This window comes from Saccoglossus kowalevskii, chromosome 10 (assembly GCF_978046115.1).
Source record: "Saccoglossus kowalevskii chromosome 10, keSacKowa6.1, whole genome shotgun sequence".
In the NCBI taxonomy this organism is placed as follows: domain Eukaryota; kingdom Metazoa; phylum Hemichordata; class Enteropneusta; family Harrimaniidae; genus Saccoglossus; species Saccoglossus kowalevskii.
The window spans coordinates 28,422,401-28,446,242 of record NC_140650.1 but is presented as its reverse complement, the minus strand read 5'-3'; the positions used below and the strand labels follow the sequence as shown (position 1 = coordinate 28,446,242).

At 36.1% G+C, this 23,842-nt stretch overlaps 1 protein-coding gene and 1 pseudogene across 1 annotated transcript; one reads left to right on the top strand and one right to left on the bottom strand.

Annotated features, from left to right (window-relative positions):
• The first annotated feature begins 399 nt into the window (after positions 1–399).
• LOC100368902 (ectonucleotide pyrophosphatase/phosphodiesterase family member 5 pseudogene) lies at positions 400–5,395 on the top strand (annotated as a pseudogene).
• Positions 5,396–7,399: 2,004 nt separating this feature from the next.
• LOC100369048 (uncharacterized) lies at positions 7,400–19,733 on the bottom strand. The gene is made up of 6 exons (XM_002738148.2): positions 19,557–19,733; positions 17,135–18,295; positions 12,885–13,059; positions 11,496–11,594; positions 7,975–8,066; positions 7,400–7,855 (listed from the first exon to the last, which is right to left on the bottom strand). The coding sequence occupies exons 1-6, from the start codon at positions 19,731–19,733 to the stop codon at positions 7,757–7,759; spliced, it is 1,803 nt and encodes a 600-aa protein (XP_002738194.2). The 3' UTR covers positions 7,400–7,756.
• Positions 19,734–23,842: the final 4,109 nt, after the last annotated feature.

Below are 23,842 nucleotides of genomic sequence, written 5' to 3'. Positions count from 1 at the left end.
AAAAACCCGAATATTTATGGGACTAAAAACCTCTGGAAATCTGCGCCCGCCACATGTTCGAATGCACCAGAGGGAGGGTGGCGGGTTTCACCCTTCGCTATACATATAGTGGAGTTGTACATCTACGAGTGTGATTACTACAATAAACATATTAAAGCTGTTATTAAAATTTTAAAAATACACTTTTTTTATAATAAAATAAAACTGAATGAAAAGAACCAAAAACAAAATGCTGCTAAGTGCTACATGGCAACGTGAAAACTGATAAATCTTTATCTGATGACACCGCGGTACGCGGAGAGCGACCTCTCGGGACCGTGTAAACCGAAGGAAATCTCATAACCACGCAGTTTGTCAGTGATCGGCTTGGTCATGAGGTACTCTGTATTCGGCGTGACGATGAGGTACTTTGTGCTTGTAGCACTGATGTTTGCTACTGATGTGTTATGTCTAGACAAGAAACTTCTAATTGTATCGTTTGATGGCTTCAGATCTGATTACCTTGACCGTATAGAGACGCCCAACATAGATGGGTTCATTAAAGAAGGAGTACGAGCAGACTATGTGACTCCAACTTTTATAACAAAGACGTTTCCTACCCACTATTCTATTGTAACAGGTAAGAATCACATTTATTCGACGGTTCTCAAAACTTAAAATAACGCAGATAGGGCATATCTACCGCGTTCAGTGTGACATGAATTAACACACTCCTCTTTATTTGAAAGACAATTAACCGGTAACTTATACCCAACTTATTTAGGTGAGTGAATCTCTCTTTGCATTTGAGAGTTATCACAAAATTGGCATGTCAACATTGGCCAATTATTTAGGCCAAAAAATAAGTTGACTATTGCTAGTTCAGCATGTGGCATAACACGATTATATATTATAGAAAAAAATCTAACTCAGTGACCGGAAGTTGTTCGATTATTCGCTCTACAATTTTAGGTAATCACGATTAAGGTTAAATTAGACTTGTCGAAGTGCATACCACGTGCTCAGCACAAGGTCCCATGTGACATTTACAGTGTGTGTTACGCCGTCCTTTATCGGAAAATTCATAACTAAATTAAAACATTAATAACAATGTATACAATATAGAAGTGTTGTATCAATAACAAAGGCCACAAGGAGAATTTAATTTAAACAAGTATGTCATATATATCTTCACTATCCAAAAGATGTTTTGTTTTCTCTGCCGCTGGTGTAAACAGCAAATTTATTGCGTTAATTGGTAGTATTGTCACGAAAACTGTCCTATAATTCCACAGCTTTGTACTGTTTATATTACGATCGTTAACAGGTAGTTGGGCCCGTATATATCCATGTATACTGATTCATAGTGTGTAGAAACGTGATAAACACACCTAGGGTTCGTTGCAATCATGGCTACACTTAGCTATGTTGTCATTTATGAGTAAATTTATGATGAGCAGTGTATTCTAAATCACCTTTACAGATTATCTGTACACATCGGACACATGGTTTCCCCTACTTGATGTGTTTCTCGCAAACAGAATTGTGGCGCCAATATAATTGACGCCTGATAAGGCTAATAACGCTACTGGCCGTGAGATGTTACAAAACATGCGCCGACGTGTTTTCGTTTTTTTTCATTTTACATTCATTAACTCATTTTTAACTGACGTGCACGCTGACATTTTTTTTTCATTTTATTTTTGAGCTCTCAGATAAACAATTCCAAATTATATTAATTCGTGACAAGCCTGCCAGTGAGTCTCACAAGAGGGCAGAGCCCGAATAAAACTTACTGAGGTACATTTGCAATTGAAGTCTGGATTCAATTGCTATACTTTGACAAATCATATTAAAAGTTATCACCTAGTTGCCTGGTAATCATCAACATTTAGCTTGCTCCTACTCGCTTGTCATACTTTTTTTAATGCTAATAATTTTCGAAATGGTCTATAATTAAAAAGATGAACAGAAACTACAGCTGTTAAGCAGATATTAATACTAATAATAATTTAACATTATTAACTGGAAACTAAGTGAGATCAAGAAGTTAGATACCAAAACACGCAAATTCCGCACTATAGAAAGAATGCACCAACCAAAATCTGATGTGTGGCCGCCTTTATCTACCAAGAACAGCAGCAGGAAGAGACATGATCCATGTCTATCAAGACAATCATCATCGGTCTGGACACATACCTAGTAAATTCTGATGACCCTTTGCTCGCGCTGGTACAACAACACGAGAAAAAAAAGAAAATCTACTCGACCAAGAAGCAAGAAAATACAAACCGGAGCTGGGGATGACCAATGAAATCCATCAAAATCGAAAAGAGGGAATTACATAATATGCAAACAGAGTAAAGAAAAAAAAAGGAAGAGAAGATAATGATAATAAGAAGCAAATGTTGACTAACATAAGACCAATCAATAGTTGCGAAGTGACGACCTTAAAGCAGAAACAGAAGGACGGATTGTTGCAGTATAGTACAAGACCAGAGCCTAGCAACTAGATCATATCATCACCTTATCATCAAAGATATCACAGACCCCTAGGGCAGAATATGTGGCAGATATGAGGAGAGCATCGATCATATTGTGTCTGGCTGTCCTGAATTAGCAAAGACAGAATACAGTCAAAGACACAACAGGACAACTGCATACATGTACTGGAAGATCTGCAGACATTATGTGATGAAGACTGAAGACAAGTTGTATGAACACCACTAAATACAGTAAAGGAGAGTGAGGAAGTATCAGTCCGGTGGGATATGCCAATACAAACAGATAAAGAAATAAGTGCCAATAGACCAAACATAGTTATTAAGGACAAGAAACATAAAACGTGCATTCTCATTGACATGACAGTACCATCAGATAGAAACACATCTGTGAAACTGGCTGAAATGAAATCAACAAAATATGGGGAATGACAACTAGAACGGTGCCAGTAGTGATCGGGGCAGTAGGGTTCATAAAGAAGGGGCTTGAAACGGCCCACATACTAAGAAGAGTACTATCAACATAACATTTACCCTCTAGCGCCCAAATATGTCTCTAACTAAATCTAAATATAATATTAACATTTTGACAGAATATTATAACTACGTCATATATATTCTAATCTTCTATATTGTGGTAGAAAAATTATAAACTATACTATAAAATATTAATGGTTATATATTAAACTATCCAAAAGTTGTTACCTGGTGGTTGCCTTGGAAAAGATATAAATATAAATTACCGTCGTGCTAAGAACAAAGAAACACGCAACGTACGAGATTCGGACAAGTCAATAGAGCAATGCGCTTCGCCACTGTTAGCAAACGCGAACCTCACTACGCCACGCAAACCATTCTCTAGAAAGACGCCTCGTAATAGCGTGTAATAAACGCTGGCCTACAAATGTAATGCATATGTCGAAGTTATGTACCAACAAATGTGAATTCATGGTGACTGCAATCCTTCCTCTATATTTTGTAGGCTACAGTCAACGTACTGATCATCTCGTGATATTTTGGATCATTTGTCATTCAAATAATGAGTGTCAGGAACCTACCCAGAGGTTGCAATATACTTCTGCTTCCAATGCTACATCGTAAATGCCATATTTGTCATTTATCGCTGTAGCGTGCTTCACGTATGTTTCCTGTAAAACAGCTCTTTTTATAATCACGTCAAGTAGGATACAAATCAAAGTATTAATAACACTTTTAATACATATAAATGAACGCGGTGCTATTCGCTAGTATCCAAAAAACACAGATAAAACACGCCAGTTAAGGAATATACAAGTAAACAGTAATAAGTACTCGTGCATAATATAGGTTTTGTATGGAGGTATTGGCGGCGCTGTTGTGTGGACTAATAGAGTTTTACTGAACATGTCACAGTAAATCATGTGGTGGAGTAATCGGTAAATTTGCTAAAAAAGCATTTTTATTTTAAATGCATCGCGAATAGTGATATTACCTGTATATTCCATGCAAACTATAATCTATTTACCACCAATGGTGTTATTTCCATCACATAGGCCAGAGATAAAAAAACATAAACCAAAATGACGTAACCATTTATCACTTCTTTATTGCAGGACTGTATCAGGAGAGCCATGGCATTGTGGGTAATAGCATGTACGACCCGATATTAAACGATACATTTGATATGGACACACACGACACTGAATGGTGGGACAATGGTGGCGAACCAATGTGGGTGACGGTATCCAAGCAAGGAGGGCGCTCTGCTAAATATTTCTGGGTTGGCGGGGAGGCCGAAACAAATGGAGGCTACCGCCCCGATATATGGATACCGTATAATGAAAGTCATTCATACACGGCACGCATCGACACCGTCGTGAAATGGTTCACCGAAGAAAATATCGATTTTGTAGCACTGTACTTTGACGAACCGGATGGAGCTGGACATGATTATGGCCACGGCTCTGACGAAATAGAGGACATGGTGAAGAACCTGGATAAACTTTTTGGCTATCTCATCGATTCGTTTAAATCAGCTGGTCTCTATGACATTGTTGATATTATTGTCACTGCAGATCACGGGATGACTGATATTTTTGCTGCTCAAAAAATTTATTTAGAAGATTATGGTGTTCAACCTAGCGACATTTACATTATCACCGAAACTGGTCCGATAATGAGCATCCTACCAAATGAGGGAAAGTTAGATCAGGTGTACAATGCCATCAAAGATGCACATCCAAACATGACGGTTTATTTAAAAGAAGATATTCCTGAGTATTGGCACTATCAGGACAGTATACGTATATTACCAATTTTGGTTGTTTGCAATGATGGATGGGAATTTCTTAAGGTAGAAAATTAGATTCAGTGATCCATGTCTTTTTGCAGGAAAAAATAATAATATTAATCATTCAATACGGTCAATGTATAAAAAAACGTATATTAATTAATGTTGTTTTCTTTTTACTTATAGCGATCAGACATTCCCCAATCTCGATTGGACATGCCCGGTAACCATGGTTACGACAACCGCTTGATGTCAATGAAGCCGTTATTCATCGCTCGCGGCCCAGGATTTAAAGATGATTTCCATGCTCAGCCTTTCGATACGGTTGACATATATCCGTTGATGTGTGATTTAATGGGTCTGCAGCCGGCACCAAACAACGGTTCCCTTAGCAACGTGAGAGATATGATAGAGGATGACCTCACTGGGTCGAAAAGTAGAATAACACATGACCTAGCACTTATGATTACGGCTTTTCTTATGCTTTTAAAACTGACAATTTACTAAGTAAATAATGATAAGACGTTTCTCTGTTGATCTGGTTTGTGGAAATTTTGAATTATCTGCCGTTACCACAACCTTGAGAGAGAATATCAGTGTAAATCAATGGTGCTGTATTACTAATAAACGCAAATTATATCCTGAATAGAGGCATGTAAATAACAAATATATCATCGCCGAGCTGTGGAACTATAGCTCAGCTTGTGGCGATCTGATGGTATTATATACCTGATATTTGTATGGTACGTCGATAAAGTAGAGCTCTACTGCTTATAAAACCAACAGGTCGACTCATTAAGCAGAGCTACGGACTAACAGCTAGTAGAGCACTTGTATGCGAAGGCTAAACTCTAGACAGTAACTATTAAAACGTAATTTAGTCATCAGTATGCTACTGTACTTTTCTTTTTTTTGTTTAGTGGTTTCCCTTTGTTTTTGTTTGAGAAAGAAATGTTTTGGGTCCAATTTTTGTATTTTCTATATCAGAAGCGCAAACATCAGTAGTCCAGCATGACTAAAACATAATAGAAACATAATAATTATACTAAAACTCAAAAAGAATTAGGCACTTAATATATGTATTAATACAACCAGAAGCAGCCCAAAACGTCGTTACGTCACACTGATGCACCTGTGGACCAAGTTTTGCGAAAATCCATGCAGTGGGTGCCGATTTAGGATTGATTGTACAAACTATGCATTTAACATGCATGTGTTATGATATTCTATTTTTGCTGTAATACAAATGTATTTTGATAATGCCCAGTTAGCTAGTGCATGGAGCTAAAATAATTATTTTAGCTCCATGGCTAGTGAGGCTTGCCCAGCTGCGGAATTAGAATAGACAGCATGTATTGTCATTGCTAATTAATATTCTTTTGTTCGTGCTTGTGCAAGACGAACGTGAACACGAGTTCAGTCAGTTGTCAGCCAGCTCCCGACCAGTGCAGTTCAGCTCAGCTCCGGTGCAGTGTCAAGTGTCAACGTGGCAGCCAACGTATGTCTCAAGATAATGCCTGACCAATTCGGCATGTGGGACTGATAGATGCAAAACAGCCTACTGTGGTTCTGCGCTGTAAAACCAACTTTATCTAAAGACCTGTGTTGCGCCAGAAAGCGTGGTTTGCTGAGCTTGGTCTTTTCTCTGCACAGACGGTATGGAAGTCGTGTAACATTACGGTCAGTGTCGTGTAATTTGCATTCCCCGAGACCTCGTAGTTTGGAGCTGTAGAACTGATATCGCCGTCGACGTTGCTGTGATTAACTGTACTATCGCTGAAGCTACGCAGTACGAGTTCTGCACTTAGGTAGGGTAGGCAATTCCGAGCTGGGCTATTATCATTAATGTTATATTTATTGTGATGTATATTGCTGACCGGTTTGTGATTTATATCACTCCTGTTACTGGTTTATGCTTATTGTATTATTAAATTAGTATTATTGGACATATCCTGACTGTGTGCCTTTGTTTGACCTTTAGTGTTGCGTTCTGGAGTGCGAGATATTGGCGGCCAGGTTCGCGGGAGACTATCTCGTATTCCCGTTCGTAACACATGGATATGTATCAGATTTGGTAAAAATCTTCTAGAACCAATTTGAGAAAATGTTTATACGGACACGCCAAGCCCACAAACTATTATTTCAAAACGTATACAGTTTTTTCAGAGCTACATTCTCAGTATGAATAAAAATACTGTCGACAAAACCGATACACGAGTAAACAATTTGAGTTGACATTTTGTGTTTGCTTCCGAGAGAATCTATGTTCAACGTGGGCCTGTAGTCCTAGGTGCAGTTAAGTATATGGGGCTTACCTATATCCCCTGACTACACTTTCCAATAAAATGATCCTACATTCTCAAATAATATTGCAAAGTGTTTGTCAATTCTTTGTATATGTGAGATTTTACAGTTTTGGATTCATATCATAAAATAGCTATAAAAATCGATTATCCTACGTCATGTTCCAAATAAGGTTGCGGTTGGGTCGCGTAAACAACCTACTTCAGTTGTGTGTTTAGACTAGATAATAGAATGGATAAGAGTGGCTAGCAATGCATTTTGAAATTACCAGTGTTTACACACATCAACTAGATTGCACTGACAACCAAAGAATTATCCTATACAATGAAATTGATTCGTATGATACATTTATTTATAATGAATCAACCTGGTGGAAAAACAATAATTGTAATATTTATATTTCAAAGTATTCAAAGTATGACAAAAAGATTGTGCAAAATATAGTATTAATAGACAACGGGATGCAAAATGTGCATTGTATTTAATTTAAAACAAGTCTGCCCTAGACAGTATCTCCAATCAACTGAACAAGCATCAAATAAGTAAGAAACAAACACACAAACTATTGAATACATGTATCGTGTGGGTTCAGTATAATATAGTTATTTTGTCAGCTGCATATGAACATAAGCTATGATAGTTAAACATAAACCACGTTTACAAAATCTTCATGGACGTAGTTTTCGTCACACCTCGACATTGTTTAATAGAAACTCTGTAGTAGCGTTAACGCGTTTTCTGTTTGTTGATAAAATGTTTCCGTCCATCCTTCCAACCAGAATGTTTCCATGACGCCTTTCCCCTAGAAATATAAATATGATAATTACAGTGTACGTACATACATATACACGTTATAGTAGCTACTAGTTGCAGTGTTAATCCATCGAATATCAAAATTACCAGTAATGTTAGGTAACCCACCTTAATTTGTAAATCCCCTCTTCGAGAAATGACGTAATTACCAATAGGAACAAGACCACGTTTTGTTGCTTCACTTATATGAATACGTAATGCTACAAGAAAATAAACGTGTAACAAGAATATATAGTTTACTCCAGCGTTTACTTGCTTTTTCACTGGGAGAGACGACACTGTTTGTCATAACTTGAACACTTCAGTACATTGTATTGCTTTCTTCTCGTGCTAACAATTGTCACAACAATGATAAACATGGAATTGTTTTCTCAAACACATGGGCTGTTCTGCAAACGTTGATTGACATACAATTGTCTAACTGGTATGTGTATATGCGTCGCTGATGTTCGATTGCCAATATTTGTTTTCGTTTTCAATATTTTAAATTTGATAATGGCAACACTAATGTACCGTTCTATATAAAAAAAAGAGTTAGTGTTCTATGTAAAGCCTCAACTGTCATACATTCACGAATATTATGTTATGATATTACATCATTACGTTATGGTGTACATTCTTCGTGATCTGGTGCACAAACATCGTGCTATGTTGTGCTTTCGTCATGTTATTGTGAGCAGCCAGCATGCCACTGTGTGTATCCATCACGTTATGAGGTGCATTCGTCATGATATCGTGTACACACATTATATTATGGTGTGTCAAAATGACATTGCCTACAACCATCATGTTATGATTTACAAACATGTTATTGCCTGCAACCATCATATTATATTGCGTCAAGATGTTATTGCCTGCAACTTTCATGTTGTGGTGAGTAAATATTATGTTTCGAAGTGTATTCATTGCCGTATGGTTATATTTATTGTATGTACATTTAAAATGGGATAACGTGTTTTTATTTGACCTCGATTACGAATGCAGTTTTTAAAACGGAAACTCGAAATGATGATTATGTAATGGAATCTCGGCAACCCGGGGGCGTAATGTCAAATCACTAAATTGCAATTGTTGCTATTAAAATATTACACCGTTTTGCAATTTAGGCATGTGCAAATTAGTTATTTCACATATTGCATGTTTGACGTGCAGTACCCCGTCTTTACTAACAGTCTTCTTTTATGATACACGTATAACATATTTAGTGTTCCAAGCAATAGTAATTGTATATCTTGAATAATTATAATATTTTAGTGATCCGTTGTTTCCGTGGTAACAAAGTAAAAATAGAACGTATTATGTGTTCTCCGCAGTTTATCGTAATGTGTAAGGTAATACACTATTCCCGTGTATTGGTCACACATATGAAGATAATATCACCGCAGTGGCCCAAGTATTCATGCCAAGTGACTACCACTTACGAAATATTAAATCATTGCTCACATGATATGATATAAGAATCACGTTACATTTTTTACACGTTAGATCAGGCAAATCTGCAATATATTTCACAATTTTTGTTCGAAGCTACAACGTTATACACAGCTTTCCCACAAGTTTTCCACGAAAAAGTTCCATTGCAAAAAAAAAATTGAGAAAATTGGCAAAGCCAAAATCGATCAATTTAAACCACAAAATCGAAAGTTAACATTTGGTTTCATGATATTTGTTCTTTTTCGTGAGTTTCCCATGTCCCCTGTGTGTTTTAATAAACAGATAAGTGATTAAATATATTACTGGTTTCATCATCACCGTGTAATATGTTCAAAGCCTTCTACATTAAGTATTATTATCACGTGCATTTGGCTCCTTGGTGTAAGTGATAAAGGTGAGCGGGTAATTCTTACGTTTACATATTGTCCACGTAACATTTTGATTAAGGACATTCCACTACAATTATCTACTACCATTTTCTGTATAACACCGTAACATGAAGGTTTAACACAATAACATGCTACCACGTGGCACACGCTATCATGAAGAATGAACGACATCACATGATATCAGTGAAAATAACCAATATGGCTATTTTTTTTCCATGCAATATGCATTATACCTGTAGGACAATTTGCTTTGTTTGAGATGAGAAACAAGGCAATGGGGGAAGGAAGTATAGTTTTAAAGGCCCGTGTAAGGTTTATAAGTAACCTTAAAGGGGACGTCAAGCCAAACAACACAATGATCCCCCAAGAAAAAGCTCCACAAATGTAGGAGAATGCAATTTACAGTTTTTTTATATTACTTTTCATTCTCTAGATGTTCAACATTTCATCAGTATTATGTTGTCAGCCTTCTTGATTCTCAAGCAAAGGATCATGGGTAAAGTATGACATCACAGAGTCTGTTGTAAGAAATTGAGAAAATGATTTCATCTATAACATGGGAATTACTGATGCGAATTAGTTCAAATTTTCGTTATGCATATAACTCTTGTATATGATTATAGTAATGTAAATTAGAATGTTACAAATACACATGAAGTGAAGATATTGCCAAAAACTTTAAAAAAATAAAAATCGTTATTTTCGTTGTGAAATATAGAATGACACTTTTTTGTCCACTTTTTATGATCAACAAGTAATATGACACCTATGTAACCTGCTCACATCGGTAAATTGTATGCAATATAAGGAAATTTGAGCATTTGGTAGAAAAACATAAAAATAAATATTTTCAGTTCTGTTTCCATGACAATTATTTTATAAGCATGTTTGGCACCAGTACATGTATGCTACCCTGTTCTAAACTTTCAGCCAATTTAAAGTTCAACTTTTGAAGTTATAGATGAAATCATTTTCTCAATTTCTGACAACATACTCTATGATGTCATACTTTACCCACAATCCTTTGCTGAAGAATCAAGATGGCGGTCTACATAAATTGTTGAAAAATTGAATATCTAGAGAATGAGAAGTGATATAAAACAACTGTAAATTGCATGTTCTTACATTTGCCGAGCTCTTCAATCGAGGAGTATAATGTTAGCCTTGACTTTCACTTTAAGCAATAGATTTCTACTGTCAAGTTATGGTCAAATCGCCGTGTTTGTGTGGCTACATAGCTCCCAATGTAGTAAATATGAATACTAGAGATGTGAATTTGTGACACAATTATAATAATTTGTGTATGTGTTTAGAGTTCATCTTCGTAATGACAAAATACTAATACTAGTGGGAAACATGTCACCAATAGGGAGGGATCGTCTTGCAAACTGGATTAGACGTTCAAAAAAACACACAGGAACTAAGTTTTAAGCCAAGTGAGAAAAAAATGTTATGTTACAGATTATTCCAATAGAAATATTATGCTTATAAGCTAAATCAGGTCTGTTGTTCATGTAATAGTGGTTGTGTAACAGGTTGCATTTTAATCTAGTCAGTGACTCGTGAGATACCATCGGAAGTGATTGTGACACAGGCAAACACACTGAGGGATAAAAGATATATCGGTACGACATTACCCCCCCCCCCTGCGTGTGTAATTTGCACATACGAGAACTAACACTAGCAAATTTTAAAGAAATGCCGTATCTCTGATACTATACAAAATAAGCACACCTAATGGCAGAGAAACATTCTTTGTTCATGAATATTTTATAAGAACAGTGTTGGAAATATCATACGACTTACGTTCGCCTGTTGATTCCATTCTGGCAGCTGTATTTACAGTGTCACCAAATAGACAGTACCGTGGCATCTTCTGTCCCACTACTCCAGCCACACATGGACCTGCGATATTTAGACATATGATACAGAAATAGGTAGAACAAGCATATGCGTTACGTTAATTGACATACAACTCACATGTCAGTGAATAATCCTTGTTTGCCCTGTTGACATGTATATCATGCCAGTTTTTATATTATATTACTTTCTAGTGATTACTACATATTACATACGAAAAGTGTATTGTCCTGTTTATGTCAATAACTATTCTGTTGAGTATCAATATTGTTTCTGACTGTTTAAAAAAGATTTGTAGAAGCTGTTATATTACGCCTACTTTTAGTCCACGCCAGTTATTTCTGATAAAAACAATAGTAATTTTACTTCTAGACATAGGCGTACGACACAATAATTGTGTAATTGCGTAACAAATTTGAGATATATCTTTGCCATATCAAACCCGAGTAGACTGCTATAAAGCAACCAATACATGACATTTTCACTCCATTTGTACATCAATTTTATTTGTTGTTATGAATGCAGTGAATACGGAAATATAATTTGTTGGATACTAACAATAAATGTAAGGTCTATGAAGTTCATAAAACACCATTACATAAACATTAGAGATCACAATTATTCAAACGACGGCACTGCGTATTGTACTGTACTCAAAATACGTGTCTAATAAAGTTTGAGATGGTTAGTATTAATGATGATAATGAACTATTTGATACTGTATTCAGACTGGAATGTGGAGATTTGATTGGTAATTTTTTGGTTTAATACTGCGATAAAGACTTTCCGTTTTCGATATTGTGAAATTCTTTCGTTTTTATGTTGGTCTCTAATGTCTGCCTATTTGGAGTTTGTGACAACTTTCAATTGAGACATTAATTTAATATTTTGCCTATTATTTAACAGTTGTAGGTATTTAGCTGGACTAATATCACTATTAAATAGACTGTAAGATCTGAGTTGTGTATCTGGTATATTGATATTATTAATCCACATGTATAATATAATGGTTTTTAGTTTCCAGTTTACCAGCCAGATTAAACTGTAACTGGCATAGTATCATTATTATGTTAAATTATATTACTAATACTAAAATTATTGTTTATTAAATTGTCATTCATTGCCACTGCATGCTCAAAACTAGGAGAGTAGCAAATATAAACTAACATCTCCGTTAAGCTGATTGAACAAAATAATTACCCCGACTTGATTCACAGTAAACAAAAAAAAATATTGTCTTGTTAATTTTGAGTAGCGTTCTACCTTTATGTTGTCTCAATTTCAAATTATTATGACACTATAATCTAGTTAATGGTGCGAAGAATACAAAGTTACCTGTATGTAAACCAATTCGCAATTTGAGACACCTGTCGGGTTGGTGGGGAATCACAATTTCTTTGGCTAATGATACCAGTTTCAGAGACATGTCGGCCATTTCAGAGAAATGTTTAGACCCATTACGGCTAGGCAGACCGGATACCACCATGTATGCGTCTCCTATTGTTTCAACCTGTAAAAATAAAATAATGTCATTGACGATAGAGTGAATTTATGACAAATCGCTGCATAAACATACCTCGCAAATGTGATATTATAAAAATGTTGACCCGGACCAAGGTCAATATACAGATTTGTCGACCAGAAGAGAGCATTGTTGACCTCAACTACAAGACTATGTCAATATTTGTATTATCATAACAACAACAAAACATTTCGTTAATAGGCTGCATTCAAGATCTCCCCTGCCCAAGTTTTCAGTGACGTCATCCAAACTTCTCTATGCACAAGTAGCTGTTCCATCACACTTCTAACTGTTCGTATGTATTTATATTCAATAATACCTTCCAAAATTATTGTCACATTTAAGATTTGTGTTGGTAACAACTAGCTGCGGGCGACTGTCTGACTTGTCAAAATCCGTGACCGTTTACATCTGACGCGCGCGCACATAGACAAAAAAATCACTGCAGTCGGGCCACTCGGACTCAGAGAAAAATATAACAATACATTTCCGGTTAAATGAAAATTTAATAAAACCCAGATTTGTGTACGGTACACAACGAGTAATACAATTACCTTGATGAAATAAATAGAAGCACTATACGACGGTAAACGACGGACTGGAATACCGGACGTGCGAAAGTGAAGTTATCAGCGCTAGCTATGTACATGGTGCGGCGACTACAGACGGGCCCTGCGACCAATGTAGTTGTTCGGTGATTATCTCTCGGTTACAGGTATGCACATAGAACATAATTCGTCCCAAATAATGCAAGATACTTTGTTGAGCAGATAATGTTACAGTTGCTCGACCTGTCGACACGCCGCGAACCTTAACGATGAATCAGCATTTTTAGTTTGCGAATTGACAGAAGCATAATAGTACATCTTTGTCAACTGAGAAAATATATGACCTCCAAATGCGCAAGTCTAATAGGGCTATGAGTTATTATTATACTATTAACCTGTATAAATGTTACTGTTAATGATACATAATTATAACAATAAAAAACTCACCCACAATGCATCACGTTTACCTCTTATACATTACTGTATTATAAGGTCATGCGATATATTATTGTAGATAAAGTTACGGTTAAATTGTAAAAATAAAAATATTTTTATTCGGACAATATTTATAACTAAGCATGTATATACTACGCTAAACTGTCCTATATTAATGTATATATTTTTGTAGATAAATGTACTTGTATATAACACTTCAAACAATGATTTTTTTTAGCTTCGTGTGTTATATGTGACGAAATTGTTTTTGCGTATCTGTTGATCGACTTAATTAGTTGATTACGAGTGAATGGCTGTATTATGTCTGTCATCGTTTAGGCGAGGTTCTGGACGGAACTTGGCTCAGTGATTTGGAACTAATTACGAGATAACCGTCGCTATTCGGACTACTATTTCTGACAGTAAGTATTCGCAGTTATTAATATAGTGAACGATTAATCAAAAGATATGACGTGTTCAGTACTTAGTGTGATTGGCTTTATGATTGAAGGTTACGCCCTAGAGTATTTTTACTGCTTTGTAATTGGTTAGAGTTTTGAAAGTGAATAAACTTGTTTTAGTTGGTCTTGGCGAGTACATCACGAGAGACATAGTCCTGGAGAGTCTTGGGGCGAGTCTTGACGCAATCTAGAGAGAGTCTTGGTTCAGCCTTGCGATAGTCTTGGGGACTTTTCCCCGGAGCGCTGTGTCTTATAGAGTGCTCGACTGACCGACTAAGACGAGAGTTGAACGTATTTCGTTGTGTGCGTCTATTTGACTGTAAAGCTTAAGTGACTTTCCAGATCCCGTACCTCCAGGGGACGCGATAGAGAGACGAGATTCCCCCTGACAAGTGTGGAGAACTCCAGAGAGAAGATTTCCCCCCGATATATATACAACTACTTTTATCTCTCATATTTGACGAGCTCTATAAGTATCAGTGAATTTCACGGATCCGTCAACCCGACTTTTGATGGCACAGTTCAAGGAACTCGACTATTCTATTCTTTTCACTTTATTTTTGTAGGGCTATAATACAGGAGAAAATTGTATGCATTTCGAGTCAGTGTCGGCTATATGTCCACAGGGTGAGTTATGTGTGACTACACTACATTACTTACATTTCCATAATTATTTAAGGACAGTACACGCAAATGGCCACTGAGATGTCGTTGGAAATGAAAAGCTCCGGGACTTGTTTTTACCCCTAGAATAGTTCATTCTCCCCCTTCATATCGTCCGCTGTTTTCCTATTTAAGTCACGTGGTCTATTGATGCACGATCTGCATAATAATCAACCTATGAATATTCACGATCTAACTCGTAAAATCATTGATACCACGTGATCTGTAAACAAGTCTCAAAATACTTTATGAGAACAAAATGTATAAGGCGTATAACATTTTCTAAGACGTTTCTATAAAAGTCCATCAACACAGTTCATGAGAGCAAAGATTTGACTTGAAAGAGGAGATTTACTGTAGATAGGCAATGGAGCATTGTGATTGTTCGAAATGCACTAGATGGTTTTCAAATACTGTAAGGGAATGGCAGGACAACCAACAGATATGTGTTTATGAGTAAATTCACGATCTACTCTTGACCACTTAAATTACTCCGTTCACTTTCAATAGGTGATTTTCCGTACAATTGCGAGATCTCGCGAGATGTATGAAAGACGCGCGTCGAACGTCTGCCGCAAAAGTCGAACGATTTGATTTTGAACTAGAATTTCTTTATTTCGTAACTCACACCGACCGGCCGATCTTCGACAGAGGAATATTGCTTTCGAATACCCTCACTTAATCGAAATTGCCTATCATGAAATGTGAACAGCACATTATTAAGCATGGAAATGCCCCCTAAAATACTTCGCGTTTGTCGAATCCCACGCGATGTTTGACGCCACTACGACGCTATGACCTTTGTTTGTCCTGTTTTTATGTTCGATTTCACGCCTAACGCGTGATTCTCGCAGTAAACGGAAAATGGTCTGTTGAGGGCGCTGAAATGCACCAAACATACTGCATTGAACATCAAATTCATCAGTCGCTGATCAGTGTTTCACCGTCCACAACCCAGATGCTGTACTGTCCACTATTTTTTGTTACGCCTTTCATTTGCGTCTGGTTATACCACACTTGATCAAGTGACATTTTCTTGGTAGCTGGACTTTCGTTTTGCTGCTTCACCACTCTTCATATTAGTATAGTATTTCTGATTTTATTTTGCTCATTGAATATAGACATTTGTAACAGTTGCAACGTCATGAAGAGTGGGATGGCCGCTCTTTCATCGTCATAGTAACTATCAGTTCATATAAGGCGTGGATAAAACGCCATTCGTACCCAAGCTTTTGTTTCGGTAGTTCCGCTCTCTGGGTAATTCGTTGATGCAGATAAGGTAATAGCCACATTGTCCGTGCGCACATAATTCCATAACGGGTTGAAAACGATACAAATGAAAAATGAGTTTACTGTCACATTCCCAAATACTATCAATTCCCATCGTAATTGCGTGTGAACTTCAAAAGTCACTAATAGCCAGATAATGCACGGTGGTAAAAATGGTTTGAATACCTAAACTTCAACTATTACACATAATTAATAATATGATCTGCTGAATATATGGGCGCTCGATAGCCTGAATGAATCCCTTGAAAATGGCAAGTTCAGTGCAATTTATAGGATGGATGTGAATAGTACCAGAGCCACCTCTATTTCTGGAAGATGTTTCTTGTTTTCTCGGACGATTATTTTAAACAATCCATGTAAAACATACACTCGTATGAGACATGGCTTTCAGTGACATTCAAGTTGCAGTGTGGCAACTAGGTATTAAGAAGAATCAATGTATGCTTTCAATGAGTTCTAAGAAGATAAATATCACGGAATCGATTAATATTTTTTCTGAATACTGAAACCATTCGTCAGCGCTCTTTGTATTAAATCGAATTGAATTTGTGTTATTCCATTGGGACTACCTATGGATACATCATCAAATATACGAGGAATGCCTTGTGGCGACTACCTATTAATTATTTAGTAATCGAGATATGTATGCAACTAGGACACACCCACCTTATACACATCGTATTTTTCTATCTGGTTATCAAAGGTAGTATACAGTGTATCGAGCAAGTCGACTATGTCCCAAGGCGAGTTGGCTGCTGCTGACATCTCAGTGAATCCACAAATATCACTGAAATAAATAGTCACCTCTTCGTAAGACTCTCCACGAACTTGTTTGCCTAGTTTTAACTGCTCGGCTACAGTAGGTGGAAGCATCTGGTAGAGAAGCTTTTCAGCTCGCAGCTTTTCTGCGTTCAAACGAATGGTATAGGTACGAATCTCTTGCATCATTTCATTCAGGGATCTAGCATACCATACAAATAATATTGGACAAAACACGATGACGAGAGCAATACAAATAATACTGTAGACGAATTGTGTATACTCTTTCTGGATGTTTGATTCTAAAATTTCTAGAATATCATGTGCAATGTGAACGTGGATATCATCGAAGACCTCTACTTCGAGACTATGATTACCAAACCAATATAATGACGAGATTTCCGATGGTTCGGGAAGATCATTTTTGTGGATCTCTGCTGACATAGTGTCAATGTTGTTAAAAATTTGATAGACGTCAAAATGTTGCTCTGGGTATACTTCGTGCCGCTCGTCCATGTATTTGTTGGAGTCGTCGAACATAAGGTCGCGTTCGAATTCCAGCTGAACGAGCCAGGTTAATTCGTCTTGTGTAACGGCTCCAAACGCGAGTATCTTACTCCCTAACACCTGTATGATCCCGGTTCTGTCTTTGGTATAATGCATGGTTTGGTAAGCTTGTAGCCACCGCCACATGTTTTCAACACCAGAGGAAATGAGCAACAAGGTGATGTCATTGATGAACATTTCACCTGTCTCGGTATAAAACTCAACCTCTTCCCGAAACTCAAAATTGTCGTCGTGTTGCAATTGTCGGTGTTCGTACAGGGATGCAATAAAAAGTTGCTTGGTATAACTACTGTTTGTGGCAGGCCAGCTTGTCATTTTATTTAATACCGCATCAGTTCTCTCTATAGCTGTATTCAAATTATAGTCGACCATATCTCGCGTATCTTGAGTGAAGTTGGCGCGTATTGAAATCATACGCATACCTACGTAAGATCGTTCATTTTCCAGTGCATCCACCAAATCCCCGGTTATAAGACTCAGTCTTATCATGTCTTCAGTCCGCTGCAAAAATAAACGAGTTAATTTGGAATTAGTTAACAAAAAATGGATTTTTTTTCTATCCGTTATTACTTAACTAGATGCTTTGGATGTGCTGTTTGTATTAGTTGAATTTTACGATTCGTGGTATTTCAAATACAAATTATTTTTCAATACAAGATATAGCAATATAATGGGCATGTACAGTAATACACCAAATGTCGAACATAAAGTATGTTTGTGGTCATTGAAAGACTTACTTTTGCCTTACGATTTGTCAAAATGTTTTATAAAACATTTACTATTTTCCGCCAAGCGTTGTTGAAAATATCTGTTGTCAACCAAGGATCACATTCAAGTACACCGCACTTACATGTTCGTTTTTCTTCTAGATGGTTTGCCTTGTTTTTGGTTTAGTTTCCGAATCAAACAACCTCATTAACAATTAATTACATTACGTCAGTCGCATAGAAACTAACTATAGAATACAGCTATCGAATAATTGTGTCTCGGTACTGTACTTCAACTGTAGGTATGGCATTCTCCCTGTCTTTCATTCATTCAACTAAACTATGTTGTGTGTGTAGCCTATACACAAAGTTGTACGTGTGATAGCACTTCGAATTAAAAATATTTGACGTTTGGTCTAAAGTGATTTCTCGATAATTATAAGATGACGATTAAAATTATCGCAATGAACCGCGAATCTTATTATTCATAAGTCTCATGGTTTATGCATACGACACATTAAAGCAACAAGGATCATTTTGAGTGTCTTCAGTGTTTTACTTGGCAGATAATAATATTAATGTACGCGACACGTGTAGAATACAACATTGTCACTGCGACAAACCTTCTTTACTGTCATTATATAGTTTAAACATAATTGATAAATGTATTTCGCCAGGTTTTGTGGTCGTTAACACTTTTACCTTTCATTGAGTTGAGGGCACTAGGTATTGTAGAAGACTTATTTGATGTTACCGCCGCGGCAACTTGAGGTGCATGACATGGTGGGAACATGACATTTTAATTTATTTTGAGGTTTGGTTTTTCCTTTTAATTTTCCATAACAATGTATGGTCTGGTTAGGTGTTTATTCAATATATCACCTTTCACTTTGCATAACACGATGTGGATGATACCTTTGTGAGACAAGTTGAGATCCATAAAACAAGTACCAGAAGAAAAATATGCTTTGAAATATGGCGCATACAATGAACAGTAAATAAACCAAATCCATTAAGTGTGTTCCAATCAGTATGAAAAGAACATACATACATACCTCCGCTTGCATTTTATGTTTTACAGCAGAATTGAGTGTTACAACCGTGTTAACGACCACAATAACGCTCGGAATCAATACTGCCGCTAACATCATAACGGTCTGACGGCGTCGGCGAGGCGCCCTGTACGTCACAACATCGTCGCCCACCGCTATCCTGGAACGATGACCTGCCATCCCGTGTCAGCAGTATGAGAGCTGACCAGTACTCTGAAGAACAGTTGAGATGATTTTCCTTGGAGAACCTGATTTCCTGGAAATGAACAAGAAATCAAACGTCATTGATGTCAGTGATTGGTTATTGGTTCTAATGAGAGATCACCGACAATGCCCGAACTACAGGAATCGTGAACATGTACTCAGTAGCAGAAACCTCTTATTATTTGTTGTCAATGAATCTATACCTCTGTTGCCATGACTACTGTGTAGAATGTCATATATATATAATTATATATAGACATATAGAATGTGAACTGATGAAATTTACGGAAACCTGACGGAAAGAAACTAGTAGAAACTAGCTCTCTGCAAAAGTAGACACTGATTCAATGCCATAATATAATGGAGATGTATTGACAAATTAATTTAGCTTGTCATAATAATGTGTCCGTGTACATGCATATTATATCAACTAGTTTCAACAAGTATAAATATACCCGTTCGACTGTTAGTCTTTACTGTTGTTGCATTGTTTTGTATGTCGTAATTAAATATGTTAAACTCTCGTCACCGATTAGCTGTGTTTGTTTACATAATCTTAATATACTTTTATCAGAATATAAAGTCGCCATTCTTTCACGCCGTGGCTCACATTTAAAGAGGAAAGCAAGATATATCATGATTAGAGGGGTTGTCATGGTCAATCGACACTTCAAGATACAAAAGATATTCCATGTACCTAACATGCTTCCAGTCTTTGTTTGATTTATATATGCCCCTTCACATATAAAGGTACAATAACGTTGTTTGCAAATGAACACAAATTAACGTCCACACGCACATCTTAAAGCGTACATTGATTGCCAATTGCTGGGGGGGGGGTACTTAAAGCCGGGGCATGCGTGTCGTTGCTTACAAACAAGCATCTCAACAATTTATCTCAACTAATTTGTGTGTATAGAGTAATACTGCAAATGACACATGATTGCACCTTTTTCTTAATAAATGTACTATACTCCAATCATCAAGAAAATAACACTGAATGGTTCATACCCAGTATCTGTAAATTACATTCATACCACATGTATCGCATTCGCCTACATGTATCGCTGCGAGCGAGAATTGAATAAATCCGACACATAATGGTCGACATGGCTTCTATCATCACTGTGTTAGAAATCAGGTCTGTGTAATACTGTGACACATATATGTCAATAATGAAACACAATTAAATGTTCACGTACATGAGAGTTCATTTAACGTAGAAGCCTACTCATAAATGAAAATACCCATAATTTATTCATTTTTCAATAAAATGTACCCCTTGTGTGATGGTAACATAAGCGAAAACACAAAATATATTATGAATGTCTTGAATTATTTCTGAATACGTACCTGTGACGTAGAAACTAATGCTATTTCATGGTGCCATGATTTTACATAATAAATATTTATGACTAATTTTCTCAAAAAATATAAGTAAGCTTGTACTTTGAACCGTGTTTGTTCCGCAAAATACACAACAGTTGAATAAATAAATAAATAAATAAATAAATAAATAAATAAATAAATAAATAAAAACAGTTTGAACCGTGAAATAGGTTCCTCATATGCTTAGTGTTCTACCACAAACACTTCAGATTGCATAGACCCCTACATTAGTGAGAGATGTTGCATTTATTTTTATATTCGAGATGGACGCCGAACCACGTGGTCAATCTCTATTTTGAGAGTTAGGTGTCATGAAACATTCCATTCAAAAGACAGCAGAAATAAAATTAGAAGAATTCAACAATAAGGCTACTGACTTGGACGCCTATTTAAAGACTAAAAGTGACTAAATACATAATACAGGAATAATGAAAAATGTATTTGTTTAGTTCACGTGCTATTAATATATAAGAATGATGACTACAGAACATGTTAAATATGTTCCAAATTACAAACCTATTTTCAGAATAAGTATCCCAATTTTGTTCAAATAAATGTTCTGCATGTGAAATTTTATAATAGGATGACCATCGAAATATGTATTTTTTATCAATGGCTGGTATCCATGACTACAGATTGCCTTCATTTAGTTTAAAATCAGTTGAAATTGTTTTTATACACAAATATTGTAGCCAAATTAAGAGGTTCAATTCTAATAAAATGCTCCTCGTTTTAAAACGCAGTGGCGTTGGTTGTGACAATATGATATATGAAATCATTGTTATGTTATAGAAAGTAGCAATCATTAGGTCATTTGGGACACTTCAAAATTGAAATACGATTCTACTTTATAAACGTTACCAGTGTTACTTAAATAACGACCATGTCTTATTTATTCATAGTCACGCACGGTGTGTGCATGGAGTCTGTCGACGGATTTGAATGGACACTTAAATACAGCATCCCCTAAGGCCCAATGGAGAGGTTTTCTTCCTCTTAGAATTGTACTGGCGCATTTATATAATATAAACAGTTTCTTTGAACACCAAGTTTGTCACGAAAATCGTTGCAAATGTCCATGTAAATGTGAGTATGTCATTGGTGCCAAGTGTCAAGCAGTAGTTTATGCCTGAATTACGGCAACGCTACGTGTACCTCACTAGGAATATTTATGAGGTGTGAACTTAATGTGAAGTAAAACCCTCCAAATGACGTATATTGTAAAGTAAAGCCCATCAATTTACACATATTGTAAAGTAAAATCCATCAATTAATATATATTGTAAAATAAAACCCACCAATTGACACATCTTGTAAAGTAAACCCCATCAATTGGCACATATTGTAAAGTAAACCCCATCAATTGACATATATTGTAAAGTAAAGCCCATCAATTTACACACATTGTAAAGTAAACCCCATCAATTGGCACATATTGTAAAGTAAACCCCATCAATTGGCACATATTGTAAAGTAAAGCCCATCAGTTGACACATATTGTAAAGTAAAACCCATCAATTGACATATATTGTAAAGTAAAGCCCATCAATTTACACATAATGTAAAGTAAACCCCATCAATTGGCACATATTGTAAAGTAAACCCCATCAATTGACACATATTGTAAAGTAAACCCCATCAATTGACATATATTGTAAAGTAAAGCCCATCAATTGACACATATTGTAAAGTAAACCCCATCAATTGGCACATATTGTAAAGTAAAGCCCATCAGTTGACACATATTGTAAAGTAAAACCCATCAATTGACATATATTGTAAAGTAAAGCCCATCAATTTACACATATTGTAAAGTAAACCCCATCAATTGGCACATATTGTAAAGTAAAGCCCATCAATTGGCACATATTGTAAAGTAAAACCCATCAATTGACATATATTGTAAAGTAAAGCCCATCAATTTACACATATTGTAAAGTAAACCCCATCAATTGGCACATATTGTAAAGTAAACCCCATCAATTGGCACATATTGTAAAGTAAAGCCCATCAGTTGACATATATTGTAAAGTAAAGCCCATCAGTTGACACATATTGTAAAGTAAACCCCATCAATTGACATATATTGTAAAGTAAAGCCCATCAATTTACACATATTGTAAAGTAAACCCCATCAATTGGCACATATTGTAAAGTAAACCCCATCAATTGACACATATTGTAAAGTAAAGCCCATCAGTTGACATTTATTGTAAAGTAAAGCCCATCAATTTACACATATTGTAAAGTAAACCCCATCAATTGGCACATATTGTAAAGTAAAGCCCATCAGTTGACACATATTGTAAAGTAAAACCCATCAATTGACATATATTATGAAGTAAAGCCCATCAATTTACACATATTGTAAAGTAAACCCCATCAATAGGCACATATTGTAAAGTAAAGCCCATCAATTGGCACATATTGTAAAGTAAACCCCATCAATTGACATATATTGTAAGGTAAAGCCCATCAGTTGACACATATTGTAAAATAAAACCCATCAGTTGGCACATATTGTAACGTAAACCCCATCAATTGACATATATTGTAAAGTAAAGCCCATCAATTTACACATATTGTAAAGTAAACCCCATCAATTGGCACATATTGTAAAGTAAACCCCATCAATTGGCACATATTGTAAAGTAAACCCCATCAATTGACACATATTTTAAAGTAAAGCCCATCAG